Source organism: Nesoenas mayeri (assembly GCF_963082525.1).
Source record: "Nesoenas mayeri genome assembly, chromosome: 16".
In the NCBI taxonomy this organism is placed as follows: domain Eukaryota; kingdom Metazoa; phylum Chordata; class Aves; order Columbiformes; family Columbidae; genus Nesoenas; species Nesoenas mayeri.
The window spans coordinates 1,842,745-1,860,580 of NC_137562.1; the positions used below are offsets into that span (position 1 = coordinate 1,842,745).

The 17,836-nt window shown below is 50.5% G+C and overlaps 1 protein-coding gene across 9 annotated transcripts in view; it reads left to right on the plus strand.

The window, feature by feature from the left end:
• The first annotated feature begins 2,554 nt into the window (after positions 1-2,554).
• Positions 2,555-17,836, plus strand: part of RALGAPB (Ral GTPase activating protein non-catalytic subunit beta) — a 70,167-nt gene continuing 54,885 nt past the window's right edge. For all 9 annotated transcript variants that reach the window (XR_013922925.1, XM_080354930.1, XM_080354933.1 and 6 more), the window contains exons 1-5: positions 2,555-2,698; positions 10,747-10,959; positions 11,586-11,788; positions 15,870-16,033; positions 16,674-16,860. Coding sequence is in view for 8 of the 9 variants with exons in the window: in XM_080354930.1 (XP_080211056.1) it covers positions 10,777-10,959; positions 11,586-11,788; positions 15,870-16,033; positions 16,674-16,860 (737 nt within the window). In the remaining variant the exon portion in view is untranslated. The remainder of the gene's footprint in view (positions 2,699-10,746; positions 10,960-11,585; positions 11,789-15,869; positions 16,034-16,673; positions 16,861-17,836) is intronic.

Below are 17,836 nucleotides of genomic sequence, written 5' to 3' on the forward strand. Positions count from 1 at the left end.
TGTGATAAGACGCTGAGAATCCAAGCAGGGCAAACTGCACAGAGCTGGGGGGGCAGCTCACAGGCAGAAGCGGGCAGCCTTGAGGCCATCCATCCTGGGTGGTTTTGATAACCACACTAGTGAGAGGAGAGGAAAAACACAGGTGGCTCACCATGGGCTGCTGCAGATGAGCTCCTGAGTACCTTTCCTTTGCCGCTGTCAAGGTTGACATAAAGACTGGAAGGAGCGTTTGCACCTCTGATATAGCAGGCAAAGGGCTGAGAGGACTACGGGCTCAGCCAGCAGACAGTTTGCACGGCAGGGGATCCGTGAGCCAGGTTTGCATGGGTTTAGCTGCATCATGGTTCTGCATGGGTGGCTGTTGGTTCTCTGAGCCTCTGCTTGTGCACTGAACTCCCTTTCCGCTCAGCCTTCTCAGTCCCTGCTGCACACACCATCCCAGCAGCCTCACTAAGGCCTCTCCAGAGCATTTATTGTTTTTATTAGGCACCAGAGATTCATGGTACTATGAAGGGTTGTGTCCTGCAAGGGCTGCCCTCCTGCTTCAAGGGCAGAACAAACAGAACAGATTTGGAATAAAAGCGCTAAGCAAAACTGCTGTAAAACTCTGCCCCCATGCTGTCACCAGCCTCCTGTGCACGAGACACACAGGACAGAGGTGTCCCTGCAGATCAGGGTACAGTTTCCATTGTCATACCTGGTGTTTCTTCAATGGGCGGCAATAGAAAGGGTAAAAGCCTCTTTGCAGGCTGCTCTTTGTTTGAGCTGACACTTTCCTGCTGCACTGAACAAGGAGCAGCCCAGGTGAATGCTACAGAAGGGGTCTGCAGAGCCGGCCCCGTCAAACAGCAGGTGACCTGTTACCTGGGCTGACCTCCCCAGCAGCGCACGCAGCGAAGCGCTTTGCGGATGTCAGGAAATGCTGCAGGCGAGGTGGCGGCAGTGTGACCCCACGGGGACACACAGTTGCACGGGGCTCCTGCCAGCACTGCAGGAGCTGTGCTGCCCTGCCGGTCCATGGCTGCTGGGGCCCTGCGCCCTTGTACCCTCAGCCGGGCAAGTGTAGAGTCTTGTATCTGGGCAGGAACAAGCGAGGCTCCAGTGTAAGTTGGGGAATGACCTATTAGAGAGCAGCGTAGGGGAAAGAGACCTGTGGGTCCTGGGGACAGCAGGGTGACCATGAGCCAGCACTGGGCCCTTGTGGCCAGGAAGCCAATGGGACCTGGGGTGGGTTAGAAGGGGGTGATCAGTAGGTCAGAGAGGTTCTCCTGCCCCTCTGCTCTGCCCTGGGGAGACCACACCTGGAATCTTGTGTCCAGCTGTGGCCCCTCAGTTCCAGCAGGACAGGGAACTGCTGGAGAGAGTCCAGCGCAGCCACCAAGATGCTGCAGGGAGTGGAGCATCTCCCGTGTGAGGAAAGGCTGAGGGAGCTGGGGCTCTGGAGCTGGACAAGAGGACACTGAGGGGGGACTCATTCCTGGGGATCAATATGGAAAGGGGCAGTGTCAGGAGGATGGAGCCAGGCTCTGCTGGTGACAACCAGTGACAGGACAAGGGGCAATGGATGCAAACTGGAACACAGGAGGTTCCACTTAAAGATGAGAAGAAACTTGTTCCCGGTGAGGGTGGCAGAGCCTGGCCCAGGCTGCCCAGAGGGGTTGTGGAGTCTCCTTCTGTGCAGACATTCCAACCCGCCTGGACACCTTCCTGTGTAACCTCATCTGGGTGTTCCTGCTCCATGGGGGGATTGCACTGGATGAGCTTTCCAGGGCCCTTCAACCCCTGACACTCTGGGGCTCTGTGGGGTGCAGGCGATGCTGGCCTGTTGGGGCACTGGCGCTGCTCCCCGCAGGGCCCCGTGCTGCCTTTCGGACCGACTGTTTGAGTGCAGGCAGCTCGGAACGCCGCTCGGCACCCGCAGAGCCTGCAGAGCTGTGCAAGGGACAGCCAGCGAGAGCAGGAGGGAGACACGGCCCACGGAGAAGGCTGACGTTGTTTCCCCCCGGCTCTGGCCTCGGCTGCCGCGGGTGTCAGCGGTGCGCAGGGAAGGGGGCAGGGCAGACGGGACCGCCGCGCACCCCAGAGACCTCTGGGCCCGCCGGAGCCCCCGGCAGCGGGGATGGCGGGAGGGGCACAGAGCCCGGCCCTGCCCGAGGGCTCAAACCGGACGGGGCTTGGCAGCGGCTCTGCTGTGCGCGGCTGCTGCCCCGGGCCCGGTGCGGGGTGCCGGTGCGCGCTGCGGGCCCTGCCCGGAGCCAAGGGGCGCAGCACCAGTGAAGAGAGGGGAGAAGGCGAAGCGAAGACCGCGGGGACCGCGGGAGGGGCTGCGCGGGGAGGGTGGGCTGTGCGCGGCCCCTTTAAGCGGAAGCGCACGGCGGCGGCGACAGGCGGGGCTGTGGAGCACCCGCGCACGCGCGCAGCCTTTTTCCGCGACTTATTCGGCGCGGCCGGCGGAGTGGCCGCGGCTTTGGGGAGGAGTTGGGCTACAGCGCGGCCGCGCGCATGCGCAGAGCGTCGCCGGGCCCGGCCGCTCGCCGTGCGCTTTGTGGCGCTGCCGGAAGTGGCGGCGAGGAGCGGCGCTGAGCGGAGCGGCGTCTCCCCCGTGTCGCCTCGGCCGCCGCGGGCACCATGGAGCTGGTGGCCTGAGGGCGGAGCGGCCGGCCCTGCCCCGACATGCCCGCCGGGCCCTTCGGCGCAGGTAAGGCGGCCCGGGCCTTCCCGCCGCGGCGCTGCCCGCGCTCGGCCTGCTCCTGCGGCCGGCGGGGCCTGCGGTGGCGGGCGCCGCCCGGGACTCTGCCGCGGTGAGCGCGGCGCCCGGGGCCGGGCCTGCGGGCCGGGCTGCAGCGGGCGGGGCCGCGCTTACCCCGGCGGCTCCCGCGGTCGCCTCGGGCAGCTGCCGGGGCCCGGCCGGTGCCGCGGAGCCGCTGCAGGGCGGGCGGGAGCGGCCCTGGGGAGCCCCCTCGCACCGGCCCGCGGCCCCGCGGTCCTTGTCGGCCTGTGCTCTGGCCCTGGCCCCGGGGGCCGGTTTTGAGCCGCGTTTCGGGTCCCCGAAACGAGCGTGAAGTGTCACCCCGGTCGGTGAGCCCTTCCCCTGTGTGCCGGCTCCTCAAGGAGGGAGAAGTTGTTGTCGCCGTTTCCCTGCAGACTTCTTTACAGATAACGTGGTGGTGCCTTGTGTTCCTGGCAGCAGGCCTCCTGGGCTTTGCCATGATTCTGCTTTCCTTTGCTTGTTTTTCATCTCATTTGATCTCCAGGGCCTGCGGGCAGTAGCTCAGGTTTCTTTTGGAAGGTGGAGAACAGCAGGACAAGCGCAGTGGGGCTCATTGCCCTGGTTAAGAGCTCCATCGGCTCCAGGAGATCCCTGCCTGGTGGTGCAGTTTGTAGAGTTGCACAAGGAGCTGGACTGAGGTAGATGTGTAAATGTAAAATAAACTCTTGAGTAAAAAATCTTCTCAGTCTGGGTCAGGGAAGTGCACAGTTTTGTGGTGGAGTTCATCACGTGTTTCTTGGCACTGGTGGGGGGTGTGAAAACTCTTTACATTCTCAGATGACCTGCCTGGAAGGTAATTTTTGAACCCCTTTTAAAGATGCGAAGGATATTGAGAAGCAAATTAGTACTGATGTCTGAGAGCAGAGTAATAGCCAAACCGTGCAGAACTGACAGATGTTTTTTCCTTTCTTATGGCTCTGTTAATCTTTAGATATTACAGTATGTGGTTTTTAGGCAGCTGCCTTCTCTGTGGCTGGTGTCCTGCCTCCTGCTCTGGGGAGGCCGGTGCCCAGTGCGGCTGTTGGGACCAGCATGGCAGTGGGGTCTCTCGGTCCTGGGGAGGGTGAGACCCTGGGGCTTAATTGGCACCTTCCATTTAAGGCCCAGTCTTCTCCATGTCAGGTTCACATGGTATCTTCTGCTGCAGTTAGGTGGAAAAGTCAGACAAATTCATCTTCCCTGTGCAGGTGGAGCTGTGATTCTTCTCTCTCCTCTGCACTGTGGCTGAATGGCCTGGGAAAGAATGACACAAGTTCCTATTTTCTTTCTTCCTGATCTCTTATCTCTTCCTGCCTTGAATGTAGCCTTTTTTTTTTTTCCTCTTCATTTCATAGTAAACCTGACATGCATCTTTGCTTTTTCCTTAACAAAATACTGACTTAACAAAACAGCAACTTTCTGCTGATGTTTCTCTCAGATGGGTCTTCTGTTTGACTCTTGTTCTGTTTATTTTTCACCTGCCATCTGCTCTGCCTGTTGTCCTCTCCACACAGTGTGTGCCTGCGGCAGAGCCTGCCTGTGGGATGCGCTCTGAGCTGAGCTGCTGGGAGGGGTCTCTGCCTCAGCCCCGGTGGGCTTAATACAGGAGGTGCTGTGCTAGTCTTGGCAAGACCGAAGTCGCTCTCCAGCATGAACTTGGAAGGCGGAGAGGCACCAGTGTAAAGCTGGGTCAGTTTTTTATGCTCAGGATGCCATTAGGCCGCAGCTGGCTGGAAAAATTGCTCAAAACCTCTTTGGTACATGATCCAGGGAAGGCTGGTTGTGGCAAGATGGCTTTCTGGCAGTAAACCATGGCCTCTAGAGAGCAGAGGTCAGTACTCTTGGTGTAGGAGGGGTTGTGTTAGAGAGAGGAGTTACCTGTTTTCTGTGAAATACAAAGCATGACTAATATCCCAGAATTTTTTGGTGTCGACCTTTTATGCTGATGCTTCTCTGGTTTGGGCTCTCTTAGGTCTTCAGCCTTCCTTGGGCATCTCTCTGCTGCTGGTCTTTGCATCTACTATATTTGACTGAAATATTAATAACAATTGCCTCTGCTCTGCTTTTTTGCCTCTGGTAAAACCCAAGCAGCATCCATTTTTGGGACAGCTTGTTTTTGTGCTTGAAGTGCTTTTGCATTGTAGGCAAACATTTCATTTTGCATATGAAGCTGCTGAGCATGAAGGGCTAAAGGCTCCTGTTTGCTCCTGGCAGCCCCTCGCTCGGCACACGTTTTCTGCAGAGCTGCCTCGTGCCCCAGGGCTGGTTCCCTGACCACACGCCCCAGAACCTCACTCTGCTGCAGCCTCTGAGCTCCTGCGTATTCCTTCAAAGTAGTTGCAGAAAGTGTGTCTGTTATTTAGTTGGGTAATTCTCGCTGTCTAACTTTATGGATCCAGGAGTTTAAATATTTTGGCTGCAGCTCTTCGTATTAAGTCTTCAGGGGCTGGAAATAGAACTTAAATATCTTTATTTTTGGAGTTTTATGGACAGTGTTCATGAGCTGAGGCTCTTTAGTCTGAAATGCTGAAACATCCATTTTCAATGGTTTAAATGGTGATCACGACTAAAGTTCCTAAGCTGAAATGGATCTGGAGGGAATATATTGAAACCCAAATTATTTACCACCCTAAGGAATATTGGAATTATATTCAGTTTCATAGTAGATGTTAAATATTTTAACTTCACATCTCTTGGTTGTCCTGTCAGTGTCAATGTTGTCCATTTATTTCCAGAGCTATATGTGAGAATCTGGGGATGTTTTATTTAGGAACACAAACACCGCCCCTTTCCAAACCGGAGAGTGTGTCAAACTCCTTGGTGAACTTCAGGGGTTTGTTAATTCCTTTCCTACCTCTCCTCTTGATTAGGCTGCCTGTCATTTCGAGAGTCCTTAGTGATTTGAACCTCAATAAGACATATGTTTATGTGAAGTAAGAATATTGAGCTGCACGAAACTTGGGACATGTTATTTGGAACAGCAAGAGTGCTTTTTTGAAGCTGAAATGCAGAAGCATTGCAAAAAGAGAAGTAAAAATCAGGGTATGCTGTTTGAGTGGTGTGACAGTCGCATCTTTTTTCCTCCAATTTGCTGTTGCTGTTTAAGTATTGTGATAAATACAGCATCGTCTGAGGGAGGGAGTTCTGCTTCTGTGAAGCATTAGGTGCCTTTTGTCTAAAGCAAGTTACAGAACTGTCAGTGTGGTGGATCTGTGGAAATCGAACGTGGTAAGACACAGTTGTGTGGGGAGACGTACCATCCTTTTTTAGCTTATATCCAGTTATAAGAAGCTGCATAGTAGATGAGTTTAACTCTACCCCGTCCTAACAGATGGCAGCAATTTCCAATTCAAATGGCAGCTGAAGCAGAGTCTTAAATGAAAAGTAACTCATAGTCCTTGCAAATAAAACCTTCTTACTGCTAAATGTAGGGGGTGAATAAATCAATACCGTAGGAAATCCCGCCTCAAAGGGGGTTTACATCTGAAGCAATTACTCGTGTCAGTATTCCTTGTCTATTGGTAAGATTAACGGAAGATTTCTGTTGTGGCAAGACCAAAGAAAACCTTGAATATTGATAAGATACATTAAATTAAGATCGTTAAATATATGTAGGAAGGTCAGGCAGCAGGCTGAGTGTATGTGGCACCAGAGGCTGTGGTTCCTCTGCCTTGCTGCTAAAGCTCTCTTAAACATGGCTTGTTCTATCTGTCTGGTACCTTTGGGGATGCTGCTCCCCTCACAAGTGTGGAAGAGTCACCCAAAAGAGCTTTGCATCTCTGCTTCAGCTGGTCAGGGAGCTGGCGGCCGGGCGGGTGGCTGCGTCCTCCCATTGCCTTGCCCTCGCACAATGAGAGTTGTCCAAAATGCAGCAGAACTTGGGAATCCCTGTCCTCTCTGGTGGCTTTTGTCTTGTCAACGAGGAAGCTCGGGCACAGGCACTGCCTCCAGTCTGCTCGTGCTGTGCAGCACTTCAGTGCTTCTGGAAGCGTGTGTGTGACGGGGCAGCTGCAGTCACTGTGCTGCAGCCAGGAGCTGTTCCTGCCGGGCTGGAGTGCAACAATGGAAAGTACACACTGCTTTATCAGTTATAATCGTTTTCTTTAAACTGGTGCTCCTCAAATGGTGTTCTGTGCTGCTGTAATGAACCGAGCGTCAAATGGGAAGGATGGAGAGTGCCTTTGCCCTTCCCTCGTGGTGAGCAGCAAGGGCAGGGGCAGGGGAAGGGACACGCTGCTCTGGGTACAGCCAGCGCTGGGGCCTGTGGGAGGAAGGGGAGGTCTTGCCAAGTGGGTGATATTTCACTTCTCTCCCTCCTCCTTCCACTCCAAACACGAGCTGGAGACTAAGGCAACATTCAGGTGGGACTGAAAGGGGAAGATAAAGAGGCCCCGTGGCTGTGGGATATCAAAGGAAAAGACAGCAATAGGGAAAACCAGGTAATAAAGTTTAGCAATGACGGAAGCCATCACCAAGAGTAGTGGGTCATGTTCATTTTGTTGGCCTGTTTGGTTTTTTTGGTAGCATTGTGACTTCTCAGTGTGCCAAGACACTGTTGTTTTCCTCGAAGCCGGAGGGTTTTGCCCACAGTGGCACACACGTTCCGCTGCATGGTCCCTAGAGGACACCGAAGGCCTGGAGGATGGAGGGGATGTGCTTCCCACAGGCTGTGGTGCTCAGATTAATTGGCTCTCAGATCAGCACACGTGATTGCTGCCGCAAACCAGGAAGGATGTAGTTTGGAAAAGCAAGACCTTGCTACCTCACCTTCCCTCCTCCCTTGAAGGGAATCCTCAGGCTTTTTACATTGGTTTTGAGTGTAAATAAACACTTGCAGAGTCAGCTAAATAGGCAGACCTGCAGGAAAGTGTATTTCCAGGCCTGGCTTCTTGTTTGGTTTTGGGCCAAGGAATATCTAAAGGGGGCATTCAAAACATTCCCTGTATAACTAACTGGCTTCCCAAATGTGCCAGCTAAGTGTAGCTGGCAAAGGGTCGTCGAGGAGCCGTTAGATCAGCTTGAGCTGATCTAAGCTGCAGCTGTTGAACACTCCTCACTTTTCCCTGTGCCGACCCGATTTTCCTTGTTCCATTGTTCATGTGGTCAGCTGGCTCAGAGAGCTGTTAACAGACTAACAGATGGCGGTGGCAGGAGAGGAAGACAGAGGGAGACGGTGCTGCCGGCTGAGGCTGCTGCGGTGCCGCCTGCTGAGACAGCGGTTGCAATGTGGCGGTGAGTGGGTACCAACCCGCTGCTGCCAGAGTGGGTACCAACCTGCTCCTTTGTGTTGGTGCAGATGTTCATCTCACCTGTGGGAGATCAGATCTTGATCCAGCTCAAAGCCATCTCAGCAGACAAACCTTTGTCTCCTGCCCCTCTACCCTGGTGAGACCACACCTGGAATATTGTGTCCAGCTCTGGGCCCCTCAGTTCCAGGCCCCTCAGTTCCAGCAGGACAGGGAACTGCTGGAGAGAGTCCAGCGCAGCCAACAAGATGCTGAAGGGAGTGGAGCATCTCCCGTGTGAGGAAAGGCTGAGGGAGCTGGGGCTCTGGAGCTGGACAAGAGGACACTGAGGGGGGACTCATTCCTGGGGATCAATATGGAAAGGGGCAGTGTCAGGAGGATGGAGCCAGGCTCTGCTGGTGACAACGAGTGATAGGACAAGGGGCAATGGATGCAAACTGGAACACAGGAGGTTCCAGTTGAATATGAGAAGAAACTTGTACCCTGTGAGGGTGGCAGAGCCTGGCCCAGGCTGCCCAGAGGGGTTGTGGAGTCTCCTTGTCTGCAGACATTCCAACCCGCCTGGACACCTTCCTGTGTAACCTCATCTGGTGTTCCTGCTCCATGGGGGGATTGCACTGGATGAGCTTTCCAGGGCCCTTCAACTCCTGATGCTCTGGGATTCTGTGGTTTGTGCTGGCTTTCCAAGTGGTTTGATGTGGAGGTCCAAACTGGCCACACAGGGCAGATCAGTTGCCCAGTGCTGCTGGCGAGGCTGGATGCCCGAGGCTGTCTGTCTGAGACTGGCTGTCCATCTGTCCCCTGCTGGGCTGTGCGCTGCCTGTGGCTCCTGGCCCTGCCATTCCCCGGCCTCGGCTCTGCCCCACAGGTCGCTGATGTGCGTGGGCCGATGGGGTAGCACGTGCTGCTGGTCTCTCTGCAGAAGGGCATCTCTGCATGGTGCTGGGCGAGGGCTGTCTGAGATTGACTGTGAAGCATGGCTTAACGTTTGTTGCTTCTAATCTACCTTTTTTGGTTGTGCTTTCACAAAAATGCCAAAAAAACCCCAACCAACAAAACAAAAACACACGCCAAAACCCCCAGCCAAACAGAACCACAACCACCACCACCACCACCAGAAAAAAACCCAAACAAAACCCCAAACAAACAAAACCCCCCAAACCAACTACAACATGGACAAGCAAAAAAGCACTACTGCAAAAGTCTGGTCAGTTCACTGTCCGCTTGGCTCCCTGAGCCGGCTCAGTCTGCAAACAGGGAAAACGCACAACTCCAGTGGTGCTAGGAGTGCTGATGAAAGGAGAACGTTCCCCTGCCTAGTTCTGAGAGAGCTGCCCGAGAAGCTTTCTGGTGGCTTTTCTATCCTGAATCTTTGGGACAAATCAAGATTGGGGAGTGATGTGTGTGTGTGTTGACTTTACAAGGGTTTGAAATGCATTAGGGTGTGCATATCCTAAGGCTGTAGATTGGCGCCTGTGTGCAATGTTATAGTGAAACTTCGAAGTGATACCCGGTTGAAGTTAGTGATGCACCAAGGTTCAGCCGGTCCTGAAGTCACTTCAGGTACAGTGCGCTCTTCAGCAGTCACTCAGATTTTTCACCTCCCAGTTTGAGCAGTGCATGCTGCAGGAGACATACTGTATGGATGTAGAAAGAGCCTGACTTTTTGTCTTCTGAGATAACTAAGATTTTCCTGACAGTTTCTTGGTTTGTATTTTTACCTACTAGTGAGCTGAAAAAGGGAACAAGGTGTGAATTGGAGCCATTGCTTTTATCCTAGAATCACCAGATGGTTTGGGTTGGAAAGGACCTTAAAGCTCATCTAGTCCCACCGTCCTCCATGTGCAGGGACACCTTCCAGCAGCCCAGGTTGCTCAGAGCCCATCCAGCCCGGCCCTGGACACTCAGGCCTGGGGATCCAGAGCTGCTCTGGGCAGCCTGTGCCAGGGCTCACAGCTCACGGGGAAGAACGTCTTCCTAATGTTTGACCTAAACCTCCCCTCTTTCAGTTTAAAGCCCTTACCCTTTGTCCTATTGCTATACACCCTTGTAAAAAGTCCCTCTCAAGCTTTCTTGTAGGTCCCCTTTGGGTACTGGAAGGTTCCCCACCCATCCCCATGGGGAGCTCTGCGGTGGTCATAGAGGGTGACACCCCCTGCTTGTCTCCCCTGCCTGTCCTTCCGAAAGAGCCGGAATCCTTCCATTCTGATCCTCCAGGCACCGGAGCCATCCCACCATGTCTCCACCATGCCAGGATGGTCAGAGCCCCGCACATCTCCAGCTCCTCTGCTTTATTCCCCGCACTATGTGTGTTTGCACAGAGGCACTGACGTTGGACGCCAAGGCAGCGGAGGCGCTGGCTGGAGTGGCTGGAATTGCTTTGTGCTGCTCCTGCCGACCCAGGTCCTGCTGCAGGCCCTGCACCTCTGCTGGCACTGACATCAGACTGGGAGCAGTGGGGTGCATTGCAGTTTCAAATAGAACAGTTCTATGAGGATTTTCTTCATCTTTTTAGCTGAAGATGTCATATACGGAAGAGCGGCTTTCCTACAATGTGATGCAAAGCAGAAGTGTGAGGTGGAGTTACTTCTCACGTTGAAGTGTCTCGAAACAACCAAACCAAAACAAAAACCAACCTGCTGTTGGGCTGTTTTCTAGGTCTTCAAATGTATGACACAGACGCAGCCTCAGACTTGTAATGAACATTTCTACTAATTATGTGTCTGTCATTTTGTTCTTCCTTGCCCCCAGGTGTTGTTTGGACTGTAGCATAGAGGCACTATGTACTCGGAGTGGAGGTCCTTGCATCTCGTCATTCAGAATGATCAGGGTAACACCAGTGTGCTTCACAGCTATCCTGAGAATGTGGGGAGAGAAGTGGCGAACGCAGTGGTGCGTCCTCTTGGACAAGCTTTAATTGCATCATCCGTTGGAAGTGAGAGTTTATTGAAAACAGACAAAGAAGTAAGTGCATTTCCTTAGAGATCAGTTTCCCTCATGCTAGAGTGACAGAGATTTTCTGTAGACTCCTTTATTTTTCTCTCTTTAATAGTCCAAGTTTTGTGAAGTGTGCTATATTTTTATGTTAATAATCTACATAAGGCTTCTATTAACAGCTAGCTCATAGAACAGTGTACTTCACCACCTCGTAGGTGTTTATTTGAGCTACTGTACCAGGAAGTTCAGGCTAAAGGAAAAAAAAAAAGGCAATTTAGCAGTTAACACAGGAAACCTTTCTAATTACCTCTGTTATTGAAGCAACAGTATGTGATTTTTTAAAAAATGCTTTGTATAATACAAGTATTTACTAGAATTTGAAGATCTTCCATTACCCCATTACAGCTCTTGTGTGTTCTAAAGAGTTCTCTGTACAGGTTGGACTAAAGAGATTCAGGATTTAGAGTGTTCTGCCATTTGTTAATAGTCTTCATGATGTCATGGTATACAAATGAATAACATGGTGTTTTCTTGTAGTACGTGTTGAATAGAACAGCCTGTACCATGTAACTCCTGTTATTTCGTTGAGTTAGAGCCGCTGTGCTCTGACCACTGCTTAGTTGCTAATATTTGTTTTGAATGTGTTTGGTCAGGTAAAATGGACTATGGAGGTGGTTTGCTATGGACTGACCCTCCCTCTGGATGGCGATACTGTGAAATACTGTGTCGATGTGTACACAGATTGGATTATGGCTCTTGTGTTACCTAAGGACTCCATTCCTTTACCAGTGATTAAGGAACCAAACCTTTACGTTCAAAGCATTCTCAAACATCTCCAAAACCTCTTTGTACCAAGGTGAGTGTCAGGACTGGGGTGCTCAGGAGGCTCAGTTGTTTGAAACCAGAGGCAACAGGTGACCTGTCAAAGGGGCCTGCTGAGCCATGGGGGCTCTTGATTAAAACACGACCACTATTGTTCCAACATTGGTGCCACTCCAAACCTGGTTTTGTAATTTCCAGTAGCAAACTGAGTTGTTGCTGCTGTCTTTAGATAATGAGAATTACAGATCGTTCCTAGACTTAAGCAGTTACTGTTCTAAGAACTTCAAGAACTATCTCTCTTGGACTGGTGGGCATAGGGGAAGGTTAAATAGCATAACAGTGTGACCGCATGCTTGGTGTTGTGTAGAACTGAGAGAACTAAGAGCACATCATGGCAGCGTTGTGCTTTGTTTACTCAAGACTCAACCACATTTCTCATGTGCTGGAGGGTCTTGCAGGAAGTGGCTGCTTTGTCCTGCATCTTGCTGCCTGTTAAACGGGCACGATGATCCTGTCTTTTGCTGGGAATTCGGAGGAGTGCTTGCTGTCTGACAGCCTGGTGTTGCACAAGACATCCTTGGATGATCTTGTTCATGTTTCAAGGTTTTGGACAAAGTTATATTGTCAGAGTGCTCAAACATCATCCTTTGTTCATCATTCATGCCAAGTTTACCTGCTGCTGTTGAACACACATGTTAGATGAGTCAGAGGAGATTATTTAATGGTGCCCTGTGAAGCAGCACTTAAATATTAGCTACCTGCAATCACTTCAAAGCAATGCTTAGTATATAAGTACCAGATCATCTGCTTTTATCAGTGTTCGTCATGTATCGAGACAAGTGACCCTCAAAGTGCTCTCCTGTACTTGGATCACTTAACGTTACCTGACGGCTTTGTGAATAAATGGCTTTGAATAGAAACTCATACAAATTCAGACGGGGAGTTCATTGGTATTAATTGATTACTTCAACATCTACCACCTAACCGTAATTGTCCTTGCTCGTAACTTGTAGCAAAAAAGGCATTTTAATTCCCATTAAAGGATGGTTGGGCCAATGGCACAAATCTGAGGAAAGCACGCTTCTGGGTTAGACTTCTGTAGGAGGTTGTCTCTGAGCTTTACTACACGCAGAACAGAGACTGCTGTCAGGCAGCCTGTGTTCCCTTGGCACGGTAGAGGCTGAATTCTTCACTAGTGCATTGAACAGTTGTTGCTCTGCTCCCTCGCCTGCCCCAGCTGTCCCGGTTCCTGCGCGCTGTTGGCACAAGCTGCCTTTCCACCTTTGTCTCCCAGCTTCATTGTCCATCGATGCTCGATGCAGGGTGGGAGACTGCACCTGATGGCTGGTGAACAAAGTAATTAACATCCAGAGACTGGGAGGCCTCGAAAATCATCATTTTAAACATTTCTGTCCCCCCCTCCCCACCAGTATAACGATTCTGTTGTTTTTCTTTCAAAAGCCTTGGAGATGTATCTGAAACACTGTAATTTCATGGCTGCTGCTGTCAACACTTGCTGTTCAAATCTCTCCTCTGTTGTCAGGAAAAAGAACTTAAAGTTCAAGGTTTGTCTTCCAGGGAGCTGTGTTCTGAATTCACTCCAGCAACAGGAAGGCATTCTATGATGGAAACTCAGTGCAGAGCTGAGCTGTGCACACCTTGCTTGAGTGGAAGCAAAGGGTCATGTTCTTATGTGTCTGTGCAGGGGAAGAGGAGGATAATTTCTGGTCTTACCCGGTTGATGCAGGTTGCTGGTGCTGCTGGGCTCCAGTCGAATGCTTACCCAGCAGCTCTTGCCGCAACCTGCATTGAACCTTCTCCTGGAGAAACCTTCAGTTCTTGTGTTGTAAATACTAAGCCTTTTTTTATAAGCCTGTGTCCCATGGAGCGCTGTGATTAAAAGAGCTTCCTTCCTCATCCTGGTTTCCTGGAAATGAGGCAGCAGTTGGTTTGGCTACTCAGTGGTGGCCCAGAGTTGTGGTGAGGCTTTCAGACCCTGAGGAGGACGTTTCGTGGAGGTGTGGAGTGGAGCAGCCTTAAGTGAGCAGTTCAACTTAAATAGCATCTCGGGAACATGTATACACCAAATTCAAAGCAGGTGTGTATAGATCATTCCAGTTGGAGTGCTCAGCTGAATCAAATGTTTACATGCACAGTCCTTGAAATAGCCCGGTGCTGAAAACTAAGAGCAGTGGAAGCTGAGTGAGGCGAGTTGCCGTTCCTCTGTGTGCCAGGCTGGCAGGGGATGCTTCCATCCTTCCCTCCAGCACTCGCGTCCTGTCTGCCCCGATGAAATGAACACTTGTCGATGTATTGGAGCAACCCCAAGGCTTTCTGTCTCTAGCAACCCTACGGTATTCAGGAAGCTTTGCAGATTACCCAAGTGGTAGTAGTAGTTACTGCTGTCCGATAAAGTTTCAGTGCTGCAAACCCTTGTTGGAAGCCCAGAGAGAAAATATGAGAACTCTCTCCCCCTGCCTCCCCTCCCCAGGAGACTGAGGTGTACATACTGGGGTCTTCTGTGCAACTCAAATGTCTGGAATTGCTTGAGACCATGGAATGTGTGACTGTCCAATCTCATGTGAAATCATGAGAACAATTCTTGTTGCAAACGAGCGTGGGAAGCAAAAGGCCAGGTTTGTAGAAATCTCAACATGAGTCTGCAAAACGCTGCAGCCATCCTGTGCCGCTCAGTTGACTCTGTGGACAAGAGGGTGGACGGGGACTTTGGAGTTGCTGTTACAGGATGAGCTCAGCAACGTCCTGTTAGTCACCTTGCACATGGTGCTCCTGCATGTCAGCCCCCTTTTTATGAGTTCCCTAAAGTATTAGGGAAACAAGCCTTGAAACAGGTTTTGAGACTTTAAACCTGACAGGATTAAGAATATCTTTTGATTAAAATATCCGCTGTGTTGTGGCTCAGGGAAAGAACAGTGCTATAGCCAGGGCCGGGTGCTGACCTCTTCAACTGTAACTAGGAGGCTGCAATTTTGCATTAGGTATTATCTTGTCTCTTTGTAATCTTGTTCCCAGTACTGTAACATAGCATTTATTCTGGCAAGATAAGAGTTGTTAGTATTTTTAAAGCGTGTCTCTCAATAAGTGATCTCTACAAAAAGCAGCTCTCTGTCTAGTGGATCCGCATGTTCCTGAGATGCTTCCTGTGCAACATGATGTGTGGGTTATACCACATTGGAAGTGTTCAGTAGGAACTTGGTAACTACTTAGTAGTCCCGTGGAAGGTAGTTTTATTTTTTGGCATTCCTTCAGTAAGTGGTAGGAGGGATGCGCAAACAGTGTACAAGTTGACATACGGTTTGCGTATGTTGTGTGCTCTACTATGCAGTCTCCTCTTTCACCCTTTCATCCTGGGCTTCCTCAGCTTTGCTGCCCGGTGTCCTCAGATCCTGTCCAGAACATTTCCTGTTACTATTTTGTATCTGTTCTGCCCCATCCAAACTGGCTGATGGGAGGAGAACATGATGCATTGTGCTGCTTCTGCAGTACCTACTGTTGAGTGGCTCAGCAGTGAGCGTGGAACTGCTTGTTAATATACGGAAAATCCTGATAATATCACCTTGTTCCCTTCCCTACTTATCCTCTTCCTTTAGTCTGGTTTTCCTATTTAATGACACTTTTCTAGGTTGTGGTGTTTTGTTTGTTTTTTCTAAATCTAAGGAATTTTGGGTAATAGTTGGTTCTACACTTGGAAGCAAGAAGAGAACTAGGAAGAGTTTAAATTAGTTTGCCATCAATATTTTCTCCCGATTTTGCCACTTTCCTTCTGAATTACGTATGTAGCAATTAATGAGAACTGCGTTCTCATTGTTTGGTCTAAGATATGTTCCGCTGGGATAATGGCCTATGCTTGCTCTGTGGCAGTGTGTTCTGTGTCATGTAGAGAAGAGTGTTACGGGACATCTTGTCCTCACTAAGGCAGGGTTGGGATGCTTAGAGACAGAGTGAGGGTGCACAGAAGCATATTAGCTCGTGGTCTTGGGTCTCGTTCAATAATATTGATGTTTCCTCTGGTAATTGCTCAAAGTTCAGATTATTGTACTCATCACTTTATAGTTCTTTTTCAGAGACTCAAGTTTTGTTGTCTTCCCTTGCAGGCCAGACCCAGGATCTAGTCAGATTAGATTGTGCTTGCAGGTTTTGAAAGCTGTCCAGAAACTGGCTCGTGAATCAACGACTATGGCAAGAGAAACCTGGGAAGTTTTGTTGTTATTTCTTCTGCAGATCAATGACACGCTTCTGGCAGCTCCAACTGTGCAAGGTTTGTGTTCAACTTCCATTTGGTTCAATTACTGGAAAGACTTTGGCTCTGCATGATGTTGAGCTGCGAGGGGCACAGGAGGGAAGCCAGTTAAAAGCTCTTAATGGCCACCAGAGCATGAGAGCTCATTCCTGATTCTGCTGCAGTGCTCTGAAATAAATCATTGTCCCAAAAGATGGAACGATTTGGAGCTGAGTTTTCCAAACTGTATTTCTGCAGAACAGTGACTGTACAGGAACAGGTGAACTGTTTCAGACAGTGTTGTTCCTTATTTGTTTCACCGAAACCCCTACGTGTCTCACTGTTTGGCCTCCTGCTGGAAAATAATGGTATCAGTTTATACCTATTGAAAAAAAAGACATCGATAGATGGATAGAGTGCAATGGAAGGTTGCCAAAGATCAGTGAATATTCAGTATCCCTTAGCTGCACACTTACGTGGCTGGGCTTTATGTATTATGTTTGGTCTTGTAAAAAGGCTAATTGGTTGTAGGAAGCAATCAGGAATCATTCAAATGAAAAGTTATGAAAAAAGTGGACTTATATATCTTCACACACTTAAACTAGATACTGTTTGTGAAGATACTTGAAGTTATTTAGATAAAACACTTACCGAAGGCATACTTTGTTTCCATTATAAGGTGGCATTGCTGAGAATCTGGCTGAAAAACTAATTGGCGTGCTGTTTGAGGTGTGGTTACTGGCTTGCACGCGGTGCTTTCCAACACCACCGTACTGGAAAACTGCCAAAGAGATGGTGGCCAACTGGCGACATCACCCCGCAGTGGTGGAGCAGTGGAGCAAGGTCATCTGCGCCCTTACCTCCAGGTAGGAGAAATGCCACAGAGATAAACACACGTGTGCGGGGATGATCATGCTTCTATGTGTTTTCCTCTGGAGTTGTTTATTTGTGGAATGCGCAGCAATCCAAAAGCGAACAAGCAAAACAAAGCCAGAGACCTTGCTCTGCCCTTGACTTTTACTGTTTGTGTGTGCAAATGAAGGTCTGAATGGGATCGTCTCTGCTGTGGTGTCACCTCAGCACCTCTCTGATATTTAGCACTTTGCAGTGCGTGTGTATTAATCTCCAGCACTGTGACTCTTTGTGTCCCGTTAGGAACGAGTCACACCTCTTAGTGTGGCATTATATTCTGTGCGCTTAATGACAGTCGCCACTGCAGTTCCCAGGTGCTTGTTGCTGTTCCATTGCTGTGTGCAGTGCGGGGAGTCTCGATCCCCCAGCGCTGGGGGAGAGAGTCGTGGTCAATGGGGCAGAGTCCAGTTGGGGCCTGTATCTAGTGCAGTCCCTCAAGGGTCAGTACTGGGGCCTGTATTATTCAATATATTCATCAATGACTTGGATGAGGGAACAGAGTGACTGTCAGCAAGTTTGCTGCTGACACCAAGCTGGGAGGAGTGGCTGACACTGGAAGCTGTGCTGCCATCAGAGACCTGGACAGGCTGGAGAGCTGGGCGGGGAGAAATTTAATGAAATAGAACAAGGGCAAGTGTAGAGTCTTGAATCTGGGCAGGAACAAGCCCAGGCTCCAGTATAAGTTGGGGAGTGACCTATTAGAGAGCAGTGTAGGATCCTGGGGACATCAGGGTGACCATGAGCCACCACTGGGCCCTTGTGGCCAGGAAGCCAATGGTACCTGGGGTGGGTTAGAAGGGGGTGGTCAGTAGGTCAGAGAGGTTCTCCTGCCCCTCTGCTCTGCCCTGGGGAGACCACACCTGGAATCTTGTGTCCAGTTGTGGCCCCTCAGTTCCAGCAGGACAGGGAACTGCTGCAGAGAGTCCAGCG